The 21,228-nt window shown below is 43.0% G+C and overlaps 2 protein-coding genes across 2 annotated transcripts; one reads left to right on the top strand and one right to left on the bottom strand.

Moving 5' to 3' along the window:
* Positions 1-10,991: 10,991 nt before the first annotated feature.
* Positions 10,992-11,303, top strand: LOC141161382 (histone H4-like). Its single transcript, XM_073646192.1, has one exon. It carries the CDS (start codon positions 10,992-10,994, stop codon positions 11,301-11,303), a length of 312 nt encoding a protein of 103 aa, XP_073502293.1.
* Positions 11,304-12,142: 839 nt separating this feature from the next.
* On the bottom strand, positions 12,143-12,665 carry LOC141161140 (histone H2A type 1-like). The gene has a single exon (XM_073645910.1). It carries the CDS (start codon positions 12,640-12,642, stop codon positions 12,250-12,252), a length of 393 nt encoding a protein of 130 aa, XP_073502011.1. The 5' UTR covers positions 12,643-12,665; the 3' UTR covers positions 12,143-12,249.
* Between the last annotated feature and the right edge of the window lie 8,563 nt (positions 12,666-21,228).

The raw sequence follows: 21,228 nt of genomic DNA, 5'->3' as shown, positions 1-21,228 counted from the left end.
CGAGGGACAGTTAGTTGCATGTTTTCAAACTAGTGATTTAGGGACAGATTATTGTAGGATGTGTGAAAAATGTAAGAATAAAAAAAAAGACCTATTCAAAAAAATTTTTTTCATATATATAATAAATGTTAATAACAAAAAATTGATAGTTACTCTTTAAAAAGAAATCAAACATATTCTGTTTACACTTAAAACATAAGTTGCTTAATAATGTTACATACTAACAAGGAAAAGGTACTTTACACCTCAAATTCAGCATTTTGACATTTTCTGCATTTGTACATAGATGGTAATTGTTTATCAGATAGTCCTTCACATGCTTTGTGGTACCATTCTTGGCATGCAAATTCACAGAAAACCATTTTCATATCTTCCTCTGTTGCACACACATTTCTATTAGGCTGGCAACAATTCACTCCTGCATAACAGATGCTTGAATTGGCTTCCCAAATTGTATTACATAAATTAGTCATCCAATTAAGAGTACAAAAGTTTTGAGGTCCTGGTTGCACAGTTGGTGTAAAATCTGCATCTGACCACCACTGACTACTTACTTCTGGGAGTGTCACAGTTGTATCACCAGTAAGTGTGGTAACTTTTACTGTGCCTGGAACCACTGCTTGTAATTCAGTAGAAATAAAATCACGAAAGTTGTGTACTTCATCATGGTTTAGTCAAATGGTGGTCCCATTTGCTAAAACATGTGCGCAGATACAAACATAAACTCCACAACTGGAGCCATCCTTCTGTATCAGGACATCAACTGGCTTCACCCATTTCCATGTTTTGTTATATGGCTCTCCTTCACACAAATGGGATAACACCTTCAGAAGAACATGGACTGCCTGTACAACTTTCTTATCCTCTGCACTGTACTTGCTGTCTATATAATAGACACTTCTATATTTTGGCACTACTATTGTTAGCACCCAATGGTTGCCAAATATATAGCAAGGTATTAATATGATATCCTTGTGCCATATGTTGTTTCTCTTCCCATGTATCATTGTAGTGTGATAGGGTGTTTTGCTTTTAGTCCACTTCTTGCAAAATGCTTCAACGAAGTTACATGGAATGTAGGCAAATTTCAGGTGAGGGTTTTTCCCCATGGCTACACTACATTGTAGTGCCAAGTATGCATCAATAATTGTGTCATCCAGCCACTGCTGTCCACTTAAAGTATCCATGTTGATCTTCTTGATCATTATACGGTCCACTTCAGCGATAACATCATTTGGTAGTTTATGTGCATGTGTCTCAGCAATTGCACTGATTGACTTCATTCTACTGGTTTTGTAGTATTTCAGTGACTCTGCCTCTGATCTTATACTTTGTTTTGGGGTTGATGTTTTCAGAGGCTTTTGCAAATTTAGTTTCTTTTTCACAATGACCGCTTTTGACTTACTTGCTGGAACAAGCTTTTTTGTGGTTAAGACATGAAGTTTAGACATACCTACGGATGGTTCAGGTGGTGATATTTTAACAATTTTTGCAGTTCGTGCACTGTATCCTGGCATAACTTGTGTTGTAAGTATTGCCTCCTCGTCTCCATTATTTAGATTCATGCTTTGGATTGAGTCATCGGCTGGAGATGTCAATAATGGTTTAGAAGTGAACTTCCGTCCACTTTTTCCTTTTCCCCTTTGTTTTTTGTACAACCTGCTTAGATTTCCTTCATCTGTCTCTTCCCTTGGATCCAATCCCACTGATAGCTGAACTGCCATAATGTGGTGACACTGTCTGGATGATGGACATGAACAAGAAGTCTTTGGGAAAAGTTGCACAATGTAAGATTCATTTTTAAAACCTTTAACAAGGAATACTTTCTGCTGTGGCACCAACACAATACCACCTGGTGTATTGAGAATTCCTTCTGCCATTGTTCTTCTTGGCAGATGGCTTCCTGTTTTACATGCATTTTCTTTTGTGATCACAAGTTTTTGTTCCTTTACAAATTCCACCAAGCTTTCGGGTGTTACCAGTACTTCAGGAAATGATACATCAGCTGGGTTAAGAGCCCGGAACTCTCCTTTCAGGTTGAAGTTACCCAGTCCACATCTCCCTCTCAGAACTTCCTTTGTGTAGTAAGAAGTTAAGTAAAACATAGACAGAACAAAACCTTCCATGTTTATTTCTTTCCCATCATGAAGTCTTCTTAGCACAGAATTAAAACTCTCACTTTGATTTGTTGTTATTCCTGAAGGTTCTATGAACATGTTGTGTTCTTCTAAAAGCCACCGTGCACAGTAATTGAGGATATCTGATTCCAGGTGCTTCTTATAGTAAGTGAGGAATTCTTCTGTCCAATGTTGGCTAAGTTCTTCTAACTTACTTACATATTCGTTTGGTGTCTTGCTGTTCATTAAACTGTAAATACAGCTTTCATATGTTAATTTGTCCATTTGTTGTCCACCATGCCTTTGCGTCCAGTATTGCACATCTTTCCTCATGTGGTTCCAACACAGGAATCGTTTAACCTGGGGAAGCTGTGCATCTATACTGTTTGTAATTGCCTTTTCACGGTCAGTAATGATTTTCACCATGTTGCTGTTAAATGCTGGACACTTTTCAGAAATAAAATTGAAGAACTTTCTGTGTGTACCTTCATCTTTCTTTTGGTGCATCAATATGAAAATTGAAATTACACATGCATTTTGAAAAGCAGGGTGGTTAAATGTGACAGTAGTCACATAAAAATCACCAAACTCGAAAGTTGTGTCACAACTAAAGTTGCTGTCCTTGTGTTTTGCAAATGTATTCGCTTCTTCTATTAGTTCTTCTTTTGCAAGGATACAATAGAAATCATGTAGGACATCTAGCTGCATTACAAAACCACCAAACAAGCGCTCCAATTCAACTATGGAATAAACATCATCTTGGCACAAACGACGCTTTACACACTCTCTCATAGCACTGTTTTGTGCCTGCTTTACATCACGCGGTCCTAAAGCAGCTTCATATTGTGGAGGTATGAAACGTGTACACTGTGCTTTATAAACTTTCATGGGTGGCTGTGATAAGTTTTCCCTCTGCTCTTTAATGATTGATGGTGCAGTAGTAAAAAATATCTTGTTCTTGTAGTGTTTGCGATTACCATGGGCTTTAAGCTGCATTGTATTTGGATTTCCAAAGTACTGAATTAGCCTGCAACTGTTATCAGTTTGACCGAGGCTAAAAATGTACTTTTCAAAAAGTTCACATGCCTCTTCTGGTGGGTGTCTTGGCTTGTATATAACCTTGAAGCATGTTTCCCCTTTAAAGGTATACTTATTCCTGGAGATGTAATCAAACTGCAATTGATCTGCTATGCAATCCCTTGCTTTTCCTTCTTTGTAAAAGTAAAACACATAACCATGCTGTGGATTAAGTGGTGGCAAATTGGTCACCCTACACTTATCACCTTTCTTCAGAATCTCAAATGCTTCAGTTGGTGTTAATTTTGTCAGTATTTTTGTGTAAACATTGTTATTGGTAATATTTTTGGGCTCATAAATCACAAATTCATCCTTACCAGTTGAATTACTTTCATGTAGCCCTTTCTCTGAACAGTAACTGTTGTCTCCAGTGAATGATTCCATGTCATCAGACACTGCTTCACTCTTGTTGTATTTACCAAGAGCGCTGTCATCACAACCCTTCTTCATTTCATTCTCCAGTTCTGGTTTTTGTTCATTTAATGTAGGCAGACTTTGTTCACCAATAGTTTGAGAAAGAGGTTGCCGTGGGATTCCTTGTTTTTCACATTTTTCTTTGTTGGTGACTTTCATAATACATTCTCTAAAGTTGAAATCTGTGTCCCAGAGGTTTCTACATGCTAAGCTATAATTTCGGATAAGTTTTTTTCTGTGCGTTTTGGTTTTTGGCGCTACTTCTTCTGCAAGCTTGCACCAGAAGCTCCCACTACTAACGCTTGAATTCACTTCAGTGTTTGGACTTCTTTCAAACACTCTAGTAGCAGCTTTCAATAAGTCTTCAGTGCATATACATTTCTTTAAATTTCCACCACTTTTTGGTTTCTTCTTATTGTGAAATGGAAGAGACAATGCTAAAAATCTTGATGTTGAATGTGAATTAGTTGTCTCTGAAACTGTTTGTTCGGAACTTAATTTTGTCACGTCCTTATTTTTGCCTGGGTTTTTTTGTATTTCTTCATTCTCTGGTACTGTAGATTCTCTTTTATTTTTCTTTACCAAAGATTTGATGCCCATTGTTCAAAATTCCTGTAAAGAACTTTTTTTTTAATTATGAAAAAAAGATACAGAAATTCAAACAATATAAAAACCAAAACAAGAAGTCATTTAAAGATCAACTATCATTTACCTTTTTTCTTTTCTTTTTTTTTTTTTTTTGGGCCCCCCCCTCCCCCCTGAACCCATTTGGACCAGTTTAAAAATAAAAAACTTCTTAATTACACTCCTGTCGATCCACGAAGCTCCTCTTCTGGGCCATCCCGCAACTGAACAAATGCCAGGATGCACGTGCACGCCGGCTGATGACGTGTGGGCGTCCTCGCCGGAGTGCCCGCACATCGCGGTATACAGAGCCATGCTGCGCAGGCAGCATCGGTCTATATACAGAACGTATATACGCTGAAGCCTCAGGAGATGTCTCCCGGGGTTGCAGTGCAGTAGATTACATGGCGCCTGGGATGGCACGGCTGCCATTCATTCAGTACAGCGGTGCGCTGGCTCTCTTCCCATGAGAAGCGAGCTAAGCACTCATGTGATGCCCGGGGACGCGCATTCATTGTACTAAAGCGTCTTCAATGTGAAAACGGTTTAGGAGGATAGCTTGGCAAGGGACAGTCGGTTGCGTTTTTGCAACTGAGTGATTTAGGCTAAGTTCACACGGTGCGTTTTTTGCTGCGTTTTTTATGCTAATTAGGTAGCAGCAAAAATCTTTGGAAAAACCATGAACTTTTGACCTGCTTGCAAAATGTTGGTTTGCTGCGTTTTTGCTCTGTTTTTGCCTTATCATTGCTTCCTATGGAGCAAAGCAGCAAAAAACGCAGCAAAGATTTGACATGTTCATTCTTTGAAAAAAGCAGTTAATAAACAAGAAATGCAGGTAAAAAAGAACAAGCGTGTGAACAGCAATTCTGCAAATCTCATAGACTTTGCTGGTACTGTACTTTGCTGCTTTAAATTAGCATAATTAGCATAAAAAAACGTAGCAAAAAACGCAGCGTTAGGGACAGTTTAGTGTAGGAATAGTTACAAAAACTAAAAAAAATAATAATGAAGACCTATTCAATTTTTTTAACATAATAAAAATATTAATTTAAAACAATTGATAGTTACTCTTTAAATAAAAAAAAAAATATATATATATATATATATATATATATATATATATATATATATATATATATATATATATTAATTTAATTATTTAATGCAAAATTAGAAATCTTAAATTATTCAAAACTACTTGAAGCCAAAGCTGATTCAATAAAATAAAATTCAGTCTGAAATGAAAAGCAATTTTAAAATTTAAGTAAATGTGGTACCAAGTGCACAGGGAGAGGAGCAAGTGTGCAGAGCAGTTCCAGGTTGCCGTGTGAGGTAAACTGTGCCTCCAGCAATCCTGAGGCCCAGTCCAGACTCCGGAGCTCAAGTAAGTGAGCCCAAGGCGTGCCGACGCCGTTTAGAGCGGTGAAGCGTGGCAAGCTGCCGTTAGTGTGAGTAGCCTAGTGAAGGCCCGAGCGTGGCCGAAGGCGAGTCGAGAGTTAGTAGCATTGGGGGCAGAGGAGCTTAACCAGCTCACCCCGAAACTTATACCGGACACCGAGTCCGAAGTTACCGGGATCTCTATGACCCAGTAAAGTACAACTGGAAACCCTGGAGAACTACAGGTCTCAGAATCACTAAAGCGCTGATACGTAACAGAGCCAGGAGACACATAGGCCCCGCAAGCTGGGAGCGTGCACTCTAAGAGAAGGCCCTACCACAACTTCAGCCAGTGCAGGACAGAGACAAAGTTAGGCTTAGCTACAGGCAGGTCAGAAACTTACCACACAAAGGCAGGAAACGGGAGGCCCTATCCCCGCTCCCTGGGGGAGAATCCGGCAATGCACCCTTCACCCTACAGCGCTCCGGGATGTGCCTGAATTCCATCAGTAAAAGGTACTGAAGAGAACTGTGTGTGTTTGCCTGTCTTTCCGTAGGCCCGACTGGGCTTCCCCGTCCTGCATTCCCCTCTTCATACACTGCCCTGGGGCCTAGCTCCACCTGTGGGGAGCTATACCACCGAGCTGCCTTATCATCGGCCTCAGCGGACTGCCGCAGCACTGGTGAACCTCACCAGACACCACAGGTGGTGTCACGAACTTCCATATAATAATCATCCACCCTTTTTAAAGAGAGGCCCAGAGTACGGGCCCGGGAGCCGACTACCGCGACATCCCCAGTAACAAGGCCCGGGTTCCGAGTAGTCCCCATCCCCTGGGCGACACATATACTTAAGATTAGTATCAAAAGAAGCTAAGCCATAAATCACACAAAACTTCATACTACCTTTTTGTTAGTTCTTGAATGTAAGCATACTGAAGAGAAATATCCTATGTAGCAGGGTTGTCCAGTGGACCTTTTCTCCAAATTAGTGAAATTGTATCCTCTGAAATGTCAGAAAAGTTGGTAACTTTTACACCATATCCACAAATACTTTGTATGAGACACTAACAAGATATATCCTTTAAAATAGAAGCACTTTAGATAACCGTTATGATACTGTATATTCCTACATTTTAACTGTAAATAGTAATAGACAACGTATAAGACAGTAGGGTGAGTATGGTAAGGTCAACAACCATGCCGGCTTAAAGCACTTTCCTACCGGTGGCATGAAGAAAATTTGACAGACCGTGCAGAGGTCCAACGTTTGCAGCTACCAGTACAGTACTCCAAGTTTTATCCCCAACAAACCCAAACCGAAGAATTATCATCCATCCTGGAAGTGAAAACTTGACTTCAGCAGAGGCAGCTACATTGTATGGAGCCATTTATTATATGGCATGCAGGGGCGTACATAGGAATCATGGGGCCCCATAGCAGAAGTTCTAATTGCCCCCCCCCCGCCCCCCAAAAAAATGTAAATAATTGTCGGGATCACAGAAGAGCAGATCTCACAACTTTCCAGCCTTTACATAGTAATTTTCCTCCTGCTGAAGTCCTAGGTTCCTCTTTCATTGCCCCCATAAGGTATGATGCCAACAAAAGTGCCCCCCCCCCCCCAAACACAATGATACGCCCAAGGTGAATTCCTCCACATGAGCAGTATAATGACCCTACTGTACCCCATCTCAACTCCCAGGGCAAAGTATGCTGAACCCAACACAGTATGATCCCCTAACTGTGACCCACTAGAGCTAGAGGGGATGGTAGGTAATAAGGGAGGGTGTTATACATAATAAAAGATGAAACTAAATAATTAAGGACAACGCTATACATAATAAGTGAGTACACTATATACTAAGGGACTGTGCTATGCATAATAAGTGAGTACATTATATACTAAGGGACTGTGCTATACATAATAAGTGAATACACTATATTCTAAGGGACTGTGCTATACATAATAAGGCTACATTCTTGTATCTGTGTGCAGTGTTGGTGTGCTGCCCTATTTTACAGACATATTGAGCATGTCCTATTCTAATCCTCAAAATCGGATCAGAACAGGACATTCTCTGACCCTCACAGATCTCATTCTCAGATCCATGATTTTCATGGATGTGTGAATGGATGTATAGAACTCTACGAGTCCATGGACCATTCGATAAAAAAATCTGGACATTTCTCACACAAATGTGAGAATGCAGCCTAAGGGATTTTACAGATAACATTATCACTCCAAGTCACACAGTGCAGATACAGAATAATATTTACATCCAGGCACTTACCACTGATGTCTCATCTGATCAGATTTTCATGGCAGCGGAGCTGCAGGGATCGATCCCTGCCCGCCTCTCAACATTAGCCACCCGGCAAGTGCCCCCATGACCCTCCAGGCCCCGGTGCAGCTGCACCGGCGGTATGTCCACCCCTGGACTGCTATGGGGCCCCCCCCGGCTCACGGGCCCCATAGCAGTCGCGTGGTCTGCCGCCATTGGCGGTACGCCACTGATGGCAAGCTAGATTGAGGACAGATAACATTTACTGTGCTATATTTAGATGGAAGATCTAGTTACCATTAGCAGAGATTATTTTGGGAAGAAAGTTGAACACCCATACATTCCTATATAGCAACTTTATAATTCAAATAAAGACTGAATCCCTAAAAAGATCTTGATGAAACTGGAAAAATAACCTTGTTGTACTAATATGAACTTATTCAAATAAAAAAAAAAACGGAGCTTAAAACTGTTATTCAGTTTCCAACCATGATAACCACTCTAGGCATAGGTATGGAAGAATATGGCGGCACATAAAGACTGAATCCCTAAAAAAATCTTAATGAAACTGGGAAAGTAACTTTCTGTCACTAATATGAACTTATTCCAATAAAAAAAACAGAGCTTAAAACTGTTATTCGTAATACTTACCAAAGTGATGATGGGAGAGCCTGGTGTTGCAGCTTGACTTCTGTAAGATATGCCCCAGCTAGCATGTCCACTTACTCTGCATTCTGTGGTTGCTGGGGTCCTGGATGTGTGAGAGGAGGGTTTATAAACTATCTCAAGGTAGACAATATTAACATTAGCTTCCAGCCTTATCTCACTCTCAAAACATCCCCCTGCCTCTCTCAGCTCAGGAACACAGAGAAGCGAGTTGTAACTGTAAAAAATCTACCATAGGCATAGGTACAGACAAATATGACTAAAAATCTACCATAGGCATAAGTACAGACAAATATGACTAAACAATCTACCATAGGCATAGGTACAGACAAATATGACTAAAAATCTACCATAGGCATAGGTATAGACAAATATGACTAAAAAATCTACCATAGGCATAGGTACAGACAAATATGACTAAAAAATCTACCATAGGCATAGGTACAGACAAATATGACTAAACAATCTACCATAGGCATAGGTATAGACAAATATGACTAAACAATCTACCATAGGCATAGGTACAGACAAATATGACACATAGGGTTTTAGTATTTTCCCTCCATAATAACGAGCTAATCCCTCACATCAGCTTCTCTGCCCTGATTATTGAATAATATCTTTATATAATCTATTAGGAGTCTGTACGGTGTTGTGAAGAAATCTAGAAAAAATGCGCAGATTTCTTGGTGTATATGATGCGATCATTATAGGACGTCCATTATCCAGCGCTATCTCCTGTGAACACTCGCTGACTCCTATCAGCCGCACGGGTCTGATCCTGAAAACGTATCAGGATTAAGAGACTAATATCCTCTGCAGCTCTGTAGTAGGTTTATCTAGATAATATTAACCTACATTTTATAAAATCCCCACCTCCTTCTTTCAAAGTTCTCTGTAAACTGCAGTATCTCGTTTCTTTATATTCCCGGCACTCGGAATATTGCTGGTGTGATGGAGTCACCATTGTTAGAATCAGTTCTGCACTTTGTGTTTATAGAAAGCGGATACTGTTCCCTGGATCCTGGAAAATGATAGAAATTCCTGTATGGAACCAAGAGACCATTGATCGCTCAACACAAGCAAATTTCCTGATATCCGACAGTCCTGAAACTACGTGATACAGAAGGACAGAAAAAGCCATCAGCCCCTTAGCGGGAACTTCCTATTCGGTAACTATTAACATTAGCTCCTCCCCTTCCTCTGCTGATTGGCTGAACACAGGACGTTAGGGAGTTTGAATTTCCCGCTCCTTGTAGTTTCCGCAGCTTCTACATGTAATTGTGTTACTACTTCTGCTGTGAAGAGAAGTGTCCGGTCTATAGATAAACTCCACTGAGCACATTCATGTAGTCACCTTCCAGATCACAGTGTATTCTCCATTGGATATGGGACCACTGGAATGAGAATCAATCAGCTGCTCAGTGATTTTGTTATTTATACGGTTCCTTTTTTTATTTGACCTGAGCTGTTGTCATTATCTTCTACATGAAAATAACAAATGTTCTCTAAATGCAAATCTTCATATGAAGAAACAAGTGATATCTGAGTTTTATGATCTCTGACAATTACAATACAAGTGTTATTAGGAGAAAGTAAATATTGTCATTTCTGATGAGCGGAAAATCCCAGTGGTGGCAAAATATTAAGTTTTATAATTCTGTTCCCAATTGATAACAGTACTGTCCTGCCATTATCGTTTGCAGGAAGAGACCCTCTGTAAGCCAAACTGAGGGGATTCCCGGCTTATGAGCTGGTGTCAGTATCGGAGCAGTGCTGCTGACCGCGGCTTCCTCCCTGCACTGTCCTTAGAAGAGGCAATAATCCTGGCTGCCACAATCCTCCTCACATCACCGCACCCCAAGAGCAATTCTATCTGAAGTGACAAGCCCATCTTAGAAATGTCAGAGCTCAGTCAGGATCCTATAGATTAGTCGACGGGAGCAGCCAGAATGTCCCATGTAGATTGTACAGAATGCAAGGGATGATGAGGGGAGTAGTAAGGTGCGGAAATGACCCTTCCTGGACATTAGTGAATAGCATGTTACGAATATGATGGAAGTGGGGGTTAATCACTGTCAGTGCCGTTACAGGTATATTCAACAGTGATCTGAAGCTTCTATATGAAGTGTAGATCACTTGCAGCTGGTGTCGTGTCTGCACTTTTATTTATAGACTGTTTCTGAAACATTTCTCATCACAGGTAAAACATATATAATTAGAAGCTGCGGAAACTGCACAATGAGCGGGAAATTCAAACTCCCCAACAGTTCTGTGTTCAGCCAATCAGCAGAGGAAGGAGGAGCTAATGTAGATTCTGTAAGACCCGCCCTGGAAACGCGTCATCTCTGCAGTCTTCTCTCTGGTCCACACATACGCTATATAAAAGAAGAGTCGGTGCGGTTTAGTCATTTTTCTACTGATTATTTGGAGGATGTCTGGTCGCGGTAAAGGAGGGAAAGGTCTCGGGAAGGGCGGTGCTAAGCGGCACAGGAAGGTGCTCCGTGATAACATCCAGGGCATCACCAAGCCTGCCATCCGCCGTCTCGCTCGCAGAGGAGGCGTCAAGCGCATCTCCGGCCTCATCTATGAAGAGACTCGCGGTGTCCTGAAAGTCTTCCTGGAGAACATGATCCGTGACGCCGTCACCTACACCGAGCACGCCAAGAGGAAGACCGTCACCGCTATGGACGTGGTGTACGCGCTCAAGCGCCAGGGCCGCACTCTCTACGGCTTCGGAGGTTAATTGTGTTCTCTGCTCCATCCTGACAACCCAAAGGCTCTTTTCAGAGCCACCACATCTTCTAAGTGAGAGGCTACAATCTCCTGTTGGAGTAACAATCCCTGTGCTTGTGTGAATGCCAGTACAAGCTTTATACGCTGTTCATGAGTTAAAATGTTCACTCATTGATAACTGAGGATACTTGCACTGAAGGGATGAGTTTGTTGTGGTTGGAGTGATGTATAGTATTTGACGGGCTGATTGCGTTCCTTACAGCAATCTGTAGATATCCCGAGTTATGGAAGCAGTATCAGCTTTCTTTAATACAAGATGCGCAACTGCTCCCATCAGTAGTGATGTTCCGAGTGCTGCTTACAGAATGGAAACATAAGATCCTGTGATTGAGGACGGGGCTTGTATCAGGCTCAGTGTATATGGAGGCCGCTGAAGGTTCATGACCTCACATAAATGATTAGTGGAGAACCATCCTCTTTTCGATAAGAACCATTACCGTGTTCGGGGAAAGCTGCTCTGCGCTGTATTCTCAGAGGGGTAGAGCTGTGCTCAGACCGCATTGCTCAGATTGCGATCTCCGCTACAAGCAGAGGGGCGGGTAATAATCCGACGCACAAAGAAAGATTGCGCGGGAAACTCAAAACCACCAATTACAGACATCTCAGCAGGCGCCAACCAATACCAGATACAAGTGTTTTCTCCACCGTTTAACTCTCTATTAGCCGGGTGACTAAAATTAGTATCTGCGCTACAAAATATAGCAGGATCAACCTATTTAATGCTTTACATTTCTGATCTATAGTAAATCATACAGTAGAACATAGAATAGATCGTGTTGTTCTCTCTATATAGTGTGGACCATCGCCTGCTATCAGCGGTGCCGGCTCTTACAAGGAGGATGTGGTGGCTCTTAGAAGAGCCTTTGGTTGTTCGGACAGATGTGGAGGAGCGGCGCTCACTTGCTCTTGCTCGCCTTGCTGCTCTCGGTCTTCTTGGGCAGCAGCACGGCCTGGATGTTGGGCAGGACGCCTCCCTGGGCAATGGTCACCCCACCCAGCAGCCTGTTGAGCTCCTCGTCATTGCGCACCGCCAGCTGCAGGTGACGGGGGATGATGCGGGTCTTCTTGTTGTCCCGGGCGGCATTGCCGGCCAATTCCAGGATCTCAGCAGTCAGATACTCCAGCACAGCGGCCAGATAGACCGGAGCGCCGGCGCCGACTCTCTCGGCATAATTGCCCTTACGGAGAAGCCTGTGCACACGGCCGACTGGGAACTGGAGTCCTGCCCGGGATGAGCGGGTCTTTGCCTTAGCACGGACTTTGCCTCCTTGTTTGCCGCGTCCAGACATCGCTGTAATCTTATCCAAAACCAATCTCCAATAATGCCGTTTCTGTCTCCCTTTTATCCGCCGCTGCCCCGACCTCCTACCTTATCATTGGATGGATCTGAAGCCGCCAATGGAGAGCAGACGTGTGGAAACACCAATAAGACGCAGCGGGCGCAGCTTACACAGGTCACGTGACTTTTTGTTCATGAGTTTGAAGTTCCCGCTCAGTGGCTGATGGCTTTTCTGTTCTTTGTCCCCATATAACACGAGGTTCTATGACCGACTTATATTGGTCGTTTACATCCCATACAGGAGTCTGGAGATTTTAGTTGAGCAGTCTCCGCTTTCTATAATACAAGACCCGGGGTCAGGGATGCTTCGGTTTCCTTTCATAGATATATAGAGTGAATCAGCCAAAAGCTGTGATGTGCCCCGTGTGTCTGACCTCCCTTTATACGATATACTAGCCAGGGACGCATCCTACATGCGATATTTCAGGGAAGACCAATTCTGCTTTGACCCACCATATCCCCCCGATCATCTAGTAGTTTAATCCAGTAATTCATGTACAGATCAATTGTACAGCTACAGGGAGGAAGTGTGTGACAGGACATGTACGATCATGTATTGCAGATTGCTCAGATAATTACACTGTTGTCCGGATCCCATAGGTCAGACATGCAGTTAGGTTATCGGTCATCACACCCTCACAGGAGCTTTATTCCTTTTCTATAGATTCCTGCTCCGTTACTGCTCGTTCTTCTGCTCTTTCACTTGTCCTCCTCCCCTTTATCCAGTGTCAGGACGGGCGGCTCTCGGGCAATATATCCACATGTAGAAGCTCCAAGAATGAAGAGGAGAACAATGAATCCCTTGTTAAGAGGAGAAATATCCCAATACAATCTCTAGATAACATCCTCTAATACCAGATGTAGCGATGTATAACGAATATAGGGGATCTCGGTGACACATTGAGAAAACAAACAATAAGACTCAGATCTGAACATCAATCTCCATCTGTATAATAACAACGATGAAAATAGTAAGTCCATTAAAGATCAGAGAACTTTAGTAGTCTGGAAAGAAAAGTGTTAATATACTATAAGATGAAATCACTGCGGAAGTGCAGAGAGCTCCGATCACCAATCTGATTGTAAGAAGATGAAGTCTCCCCGGGGAGAAGTGGCCTCTGTGCTGTCAGTGCAGCTGCCGCCTCTTACAGGTTGTTGTTCCTGCAGGATATGGGGAGATATTAGCGGCTGGGCTCAATCAGGAAGACGGATGAGATGAGATCTTGGTTCTGGATCCTTTTCTATCATTATATGTATAATAAATTATGTTTCTAATGCAGATTGTAGAGAATAAATGATACAGCAGAAACATGGACAGCAGTAAGAAGTTTCTGACATTTGCAATCTGTCACCAAGTCATAACTCTGCAGCAATGTCATACATGATAGATACCTCTGTGCACACAGTACATAGCTCTCTGTGCTGCGATTAATACACAGCAGAAATCCTATCATACTGCAGTCAGATGAATGTGTTGATCTTGATATTAACAGGATCAGATACGATTGTGTTGTAGAGGCAGCGAATACTCGCAGGGAATGTGTCCGTATGAGGCAGCTGGATGGACGCCCTGTGTAGCCGGAATACGGACGTCTGTGTGATGACCGCGTCCTGGGCACTGGAGTCTCGGATGGATGGCGGCCTCAAAAGGTTAATAACCTCCCAGAATAATAACAAGGGCGGCACATCCTCCACCTGCCGATCAGGAGAACGATCACATTTGTTCGGGGGCAGACCGCTCTGGAGGAGAGGACCCTGTATTCTCAGCGGGGTAGAGCTGCCCCCAGACCGGATTGCTCAAATTGCGATCTCCGCTATTAACAGGAGTCGTTAATAAATAATCCGGAGGACAAAGAACAACGATTGAGCGGGAATTTCAAAATCACCAACGGATCTGTGATCAGCCAATCATAGAATCATAGAATCATAGAATGGTAGAGTTGGAAGGGACCTCCTGGGTCATCTGGTCCAACCCCCTGCTCAAAGCAGGATTCACTAGATCATCTCAGACAGATGTCTGTCCAGCCTCTGTTTGAAGACGTCCATTGAAGGGGAACTCACCACCTCTCGTGGCAGCCTGTTCCACTCATTAATCACCCTAACTGTCAAAAAGTTTTTTCTAATATCTAATCTGTGTCTCCTCCCATTTAGTTTCATCCCATTGCTTCTAGTCTTTCCTTGTGCAAATGAGAATAAAGATGATCCTTCTACAATGTGACAGCCCTTGACATATTTGTAGACAGCTATTAAGTCTCCTCTCAGTCTTCTTTTTTGCAAGCTAAACATTCCCAAATCCTGCAACCGTTCCTCATAGGACATGGTTTGCAGACCAGTCACCATTCTGGTCGCTCTTCTCTGAACTTGCTCCAGTTTGTCGATGTCTTTTTTAAAATGTGGTGCCCAAAACTGTACACAGTATTCCAGATGAGGTCTGACCAAAGAGGAGTAAAGACCGATAATGACTTCACGTGATCTAGACTGTATGCTTCTGTTAATACATCCCAGAATTGTATTTGCCTTTTTTGCTGCTGCATCACACTGTTGACTCATGTTCAGTCTATGATCTATTAGTATACCTAAGTCTTTTTCACATGTACTGTTGCTTAGCTCTATTCCTCCCATTCTGTATATGCTTTTTTCATTTTTATTGCCCAGATGTAGTACTTTGCATTTTTCCCTGTTAAAAACCATTCTGTTGGTTGCTGCCCACTGCTCCAGTTTATTTAGGTCTTTTTGAATCCTCTCTCTCTCTTCTCTAGTATTAGCTATCCCTCCTAGCTTTGTGTCATCAGCAAATTTAATCAGTTTACCCTCAATTCCTTCATCTAAATCATTGATAAAGATGTTGAACAATACAGGTCCCAGGACGGAGCCCTGTGGTACCCCACTTGAGACATTCATCCAGCTGGATGTGAAGCCATTTACAACCACCCTTTGAGTCCGATCACTAAGCCAGTTATGAATCCACCTAACAGTTGCCTGGTCCATTGCATACTTGGTCATTTTTTCAATAAGGATGATGTGAGATACTTTGTCAAATGCTTTGCTGAAGTCAAGATATACTATATCTACAGCATTTCCCTGATCCACCCAGTCAGTGATTCTGTCATAGAAGGAAATTAAGTTAGTCTGACATGACTTGTTAGTTACAAACCCATGCTGACTCTGGTTAATCACTTCATTCTTATCCATGTACTTACATACATGTTGTTTAATAATTTGTTCAAAGATCTTTCCTGGTATAGATGTCAGACTCACCGGCCTATAGTTCCCTGGGTCCACCTTCTTCCCCTTTTTGAAGATAGGAACAACATTTGCTCTTCTCCAGTCTTCTGGGACTTCTCCTGTTCTCCAAGAATTTTCAAAGATTATGGAGAGTGGTTCTAAAATTTCTTCTACAATCTCCTTCAGTACTCTGGGGTGTAATTCATCTGGACCTGGAGACTTGAACTCATTTAAGTTAGCTAAATATTCCCTCACAATCTTTCTGTTTACTGATAACTTGGATTCCTCTATTCCTTTAAAAGGACAGTGAAGATCAGTTGATGTTACATTTTCTTTCTGAGAGAAAACAGATGCAAAATAGGAATTAAAAAGTTCGGCCTTCTCAACATCCTCTCTTACCATTTCTCCATTTTCATCCTGTAAAAATCCTATAGCATCTTTGACTTTTCTTTTACTTTTGACATACCCCCAAAATCCTTTTTTATTGCTTTTGACATCTCTTGCAAGCCTTAATTCATTGTCAGCTTTAGCTAACCTGATACGTGCCCTGCAGGATCTGCAGACTGCATTATAATCTTCTTTAGATATGCCTCCCTCTTTCCATTTAATAAACCTTTCTTTCTTTCTTTTTAGCATGTGTTTAAGTTCTGTGTTCATCCATCCTGGTTTCCTTAAATGCTTCCCATTCTTCCTACTTTTCGGGATTGTTAACGACTGTGCTTTGAGAATCTCATTTTTAAAAATTTCCCATCCTTCCTGGACATTTTTGTCCTTAAGGACATCCAGCCATTGGATCCCTCCTATTCTCTTTCTGAGTCTCTTAAAATCTGCCTTTCTAAAATCTAACCTTGAAGTTTGAGTCTTCACATGTCTTCCTCCTCTAGTTATCCAAAATTCTATAATAGCATGATCGCTGCCTCCTAGGGTCCCAGCCACCTTTACCTCCTCAACCATTTCCTCCCTGTTTATAAGGATTAGATCCAAAGTAGCAGATCCCCTTGTTTTCTCCCCTACCTTTTGGAAGATAAAGTTGTCAGCAAGAGAGGATAAGAATTTGCTTGACCTGTTAGTTTTACTTGAGAGAGATTCCCAACAAATGTCTGGATAGTTGAAATCTCCCATGACCACTACGTCATATTTTTTGGAGAACTTGGTCATTTGATACATAAAGAGTTCATCCATATCTTCAGCTTGCCCAGGTGGCCTGTAGTAAATGCCTACAATGGTGTCCTTTCCGTTGTTCTCTCCTTGTATTCTTACCCAAACAGTTTCCACAGAACTCCCAGTCTCTGAAGCTTCAATCTCTGTGCAGATATACGCTTTTCTAACATACAATGCAACACCTCCTCCTCGTTTATCAAGTCTGTTTCTTGCAAATAAGTTGTATCCTTTTAGCCTTTTATTCCAATCATGTGTATCGTCCCACCAAGTTTCAGTGATTCCAATGACATCATATTCCTTTTCCTGCATTAGTAGTTCCAATTCTCCTTGTTTGTTGCCCATGCTTTGTGCATTTGTATAAAAACATTTTAGTTTGTGATTGGTTTCTCTTCCTCCCATATTTTTATTATTTAGATTTTTTTGTCTTTGTTCTTCTTTTCCACTTCCAGTAGCAGAGATCTCAATAGTATTTGTCAGCTGTATGGCTTTTTCTGGCCTTTTGCTTCCCTTCCCACATTGTTCTAGTTTAAAGCTCTTCTGATGAGTGTAGCAAGGCGACTTCCAAATACATGTTTTCCAGTCTTCGTAAGGTGCACCCCATCTCTAGCAAGTAGTCCATCGTATAGGTAATTCATTCCGTGATCCAGAAATCCAAATCCTTGTTGACGGCACCATCGACGTAGCCAGTTGTTCACCTGTAGAATCTTATTCCACCTCATTGTTCCATGGCCATCCACTGGGAGGATGGATGAGAAGACCACCTGCGCTCCCAATTCTTTCACTTTCTTGCCTAAGTCTTCAAAGTCACTGCAGATGGTTTCCAGGTCCTTTCTTGCGGTGTCATTTGTCCCCACATGTATTAGCAGGAATGGGTAGTGATCTGTAGGTCTGAAGAGTCTTGATATCCTGTCAGACACATCTTTAATTGACTGACAGACATCCTCAGGCACCGACCAATACCGGATACAAGTATTTCCTCCATTTAACTCCTCAGTGGCCGTGTGTCTGCTTATTCACCCCTGAATTATACTGGTGCCTTGTCTGCTCCCCCAGCCCATGCTGAGTTCGGTCCCACTCATCCATTATGTGGCAGATGATAAATACAAACTATCTTGGGATGAACAACTGGATTCTGATACATGAGATCTTCAGGATCAGACCCGTGCGGGTGATAGGGGAGAGCGAGTGTTCACAGGAAATGTCCCAGCTGTAGATGGACGCCGTGTAATGACCGGGTCCTGTGCACTAAGACCCCGGCATAACACCCATCAGGCTGCTGGTAGATTATGTGAGGATATGGTCTCACTATCCATATTTGTAAGCCAAACCAGGAGAGTGATAAATGCAGAATATATGCACTGGTATGTATTATACCTTTTCTCTGATTGCTCCTCATCTGGTTTTGGCTTCCAAATACTCAAGAAAAAGACTGACAAAATACTGATCGTGTGACAGTAGCATTATTCGGTCTGTGGTAGGATCGGCGGGGACAATAGCGCCACAGATATTAAAGAGCTGTAGAGGATAATACGTGACTGGTGTAATATCTAATGTCTGTACTCATGGTGTAATGTGCACTAGTTACATATTAGCCTGTAGGTGGTATAATATATATATACTATAGGCACAGACATCCCATATTATACACAGAATAATAGGAGGCTGGTATAATATCCATAGCTAACAACCCTCCCCTATTCCCTGGGCCTGTCCCGATTTGAGGGCTCAGTCCCGTCCCGGCTCAGCTCTTCTCCCGGCAGGGGCGTTGCTAGGCACTGGGCTTTTTTTTTCCAGACATGCAGGCTTTCCATGCTGTGTGTGACTCCTTGTAGCTCCGCCTCCCGCTCCCTGCTCCTCCCCGGCATCAGTGCAGAGGAATTCTACTGTGCAGAGAGACCGCACAGCATGAGGAGGTGAGGGGACAGGGGGCGGGGCCAAGTCTGCGGAGGACATGACAACAAGGTGCTGTCCTGAGGTGAGGGGGGAGACCCTCAGCCTCTCCCATCTGTAGCTGCTGTTATTACAGGATGGGTGGGGGCTCATGCAAAGTCACCAGCAGCTCTGCAGTCGGGACTAGGGGAGATGGGAAGGGGATTTAGGGACACTGCAGGGCTGACAGCTCTCCTGCGTACAGCCCATCCTCTGCTGCTGATTGCAAACACCAGGCCCCACCACTGCCAATGGAGACATGATGGAGAAGAAGTGAATATATACATGTCATGTTGTGCCCGCTGTGTGTATGATGGTTGTGCCCGCTGTGTGTATGATGTGTGTGTGTGATGGTCGTGACCGCTGTGTGTATGATGTCCGTGTGATAATTGTGACCGTTGTGTGTATGATGTCCGTGTGATAATTGTGCCGGTTGTGTGTATGATGTCTGTGTTATGGTTGTGCCCTTTGTGTGTATGATGTCCGTGTGATGATTGTGCCCGTTGTGTGTATGATGTCCGTGTGATGATTGTGCCCGCTGTGTGTATGATGTCCGTGTGATGGTTGTGCAAGCTGTGTGTATGATGTCCGTGTGATAGTTATGCTCGGTGTGTGTATGATGTCTGTGTGATGGTTGTGCCCGTTGTGTGTATGATGTCCATGTGATGGTTGTGACCACTTTGTGTCTGATGTATGTGTGTGATGGTTGTGCTCGTTGTGTGTATGATGTCCGTGTGATGGTTGTGCCCGTTGTGTGTATGATGTCCATGTGATGGTTGTGACCACTTTGTGTCTGATGTATGTGTGTGATGGTTGTGCTCGCTGTGTGTATGATGTCCGTGTGATGGTTGTGCCCATTGTGTGTATGATGTCCGTGTGATGGTTGTGCCCGCTGTGTGTATGATGTATGTGTGTGATGGTTGTGCTCGCTGTGTGTATGATGTCCGTGTGATGGATGTGCCCGCTGTGTGTATGATGTATGTGTGTGATGGTTGTGCTCGTTGTGTGTATGATGTCCGTGTGATGGTTGTGCACGCTGTTTGTATGATGTCCGTGTGATAGTTATGCTCGCTGTGTGTATGATGTCCGTGTGATGGTTGTGCCCTTTGTGTGTATGATGTCCGTGTGATGGTTGTGCCCGCTGTGTGTATGATGTATGTGTGATGGTTGTGCTCATTGTGTGTATGATGTCCATGTGATAGTTATGCTCGCTGTGTGTATAATGTCTGTGCAATGGTTGTGCCCGTTGTGTGTATGATGTCCATGTGATGGTTGTGACCGCTGTGTGTATGATGTCTGTGTGATGGTTGTGCCCGCTTTGTGTATGATGTCCGTGTGATGGTTGTGCCCGTTGTGTGTATGATGTCCGTGTGATGGTTGTGCCCGTTGTGTGTATGATGTCCATGTGATAGTTGTGCCCGTTGTGTGTATGATGTCTGTATGATGGCATGCCCGCTCTGTGTATGATGTGTGTGTGATGGTTGTGCCCGCTGTGTGTATGATGTATGTGTGTGATGGTTGTGCTCGTTGTGTGTATGATGTCCTTGTGATGGTTGTGCTCGTTGTGTGTATGATGTCCTTGTGATGGTTATGCTCGCTGTGTGTATGATGTCCGTGTGATGGTTTTGCCCGTTGTGTGTATGATGTCCGTGTGATGGTTGTGCCCGCTGTGTGTATGATGTATGTGTGTGATGGTTGTGCTCGTTGTGTGTATGATGTCTGTGTGATGGTTGTGCACGCTGTGTGTATGATGTCCGTGTGATAGTTATGCTCACTGTGTGTATGATGTCCCTGTGATGGTTGTGCCCGTTGTGTTTATGATGTCCGTGTGATGGTTGTGCACGCTATGTGTATGATGTCTGTGTGTGTGTGTGATGGTTGTGCCCATTATGTGTATGATGTCCATGTGATGGTTGTGCTCGCTGTGTGTATGTTGTCTGTGTGATTGTTGTGCTCATTGTGTGTATGATGTCTGTGTGATGGTTGTGACCGCTGTGTGTATTATGTCCGTGTGATGGCTGTGCGCGCTGTGTGTATGATGTGTGTGTGTGTGATGGTTGTGCCCGTTGTGTGTATGATGTCCGTGTGATGGTTGTGCCCGCTGTGTGTATGATGTATGTGTGTGATGGTTGTGCTCGTTATGTGTATGATGTGCGTGGGATGGTTGTGCACGATGTGTGAATGATGTCCGTGTGATAGTTATGCTCGCTGTGTGTATGAT

This window comes from Phyllobates terribilis, unplaced genomic scaffold (genome assembly GCF_046119375.1).
Source record: "Phyllobates terribilis strain yellow unplaced genomic scaffold, ASM4611937v1 Scaffold_9__5_contigs__length_417890890, whole genome shotgun sequence".
Classification (NCBI taxonomy): Eukaryota; Metazoa; Chordata; class Amphibia; order Anura; family Dendrobatidae; genus Phyllobates; species Phyllobates terribilis.
Note: the sequence above shows the minus strand (reverse complement) of the source record. Positions and strands in the feature narration are given on the sequence as shown.

Excerpts from the sequence above, each read along its gene's own strand:
- LOC141161382 (XM_073646192.1), top strand. The coding sequence starts at position 10,992 with ATGTCTGGTCGCGGTAAAGGAGGGAAAGGTCTCGGGAAGGGCGGTGCT.
- LOC141161140 (XM_073645910.1), bottom strand. The coding sequence starts at position 12,642 with ATGTCTGGACGCGGCAAACAAGGAGGCAAAGTCCGTGCTAAGGCAAAG.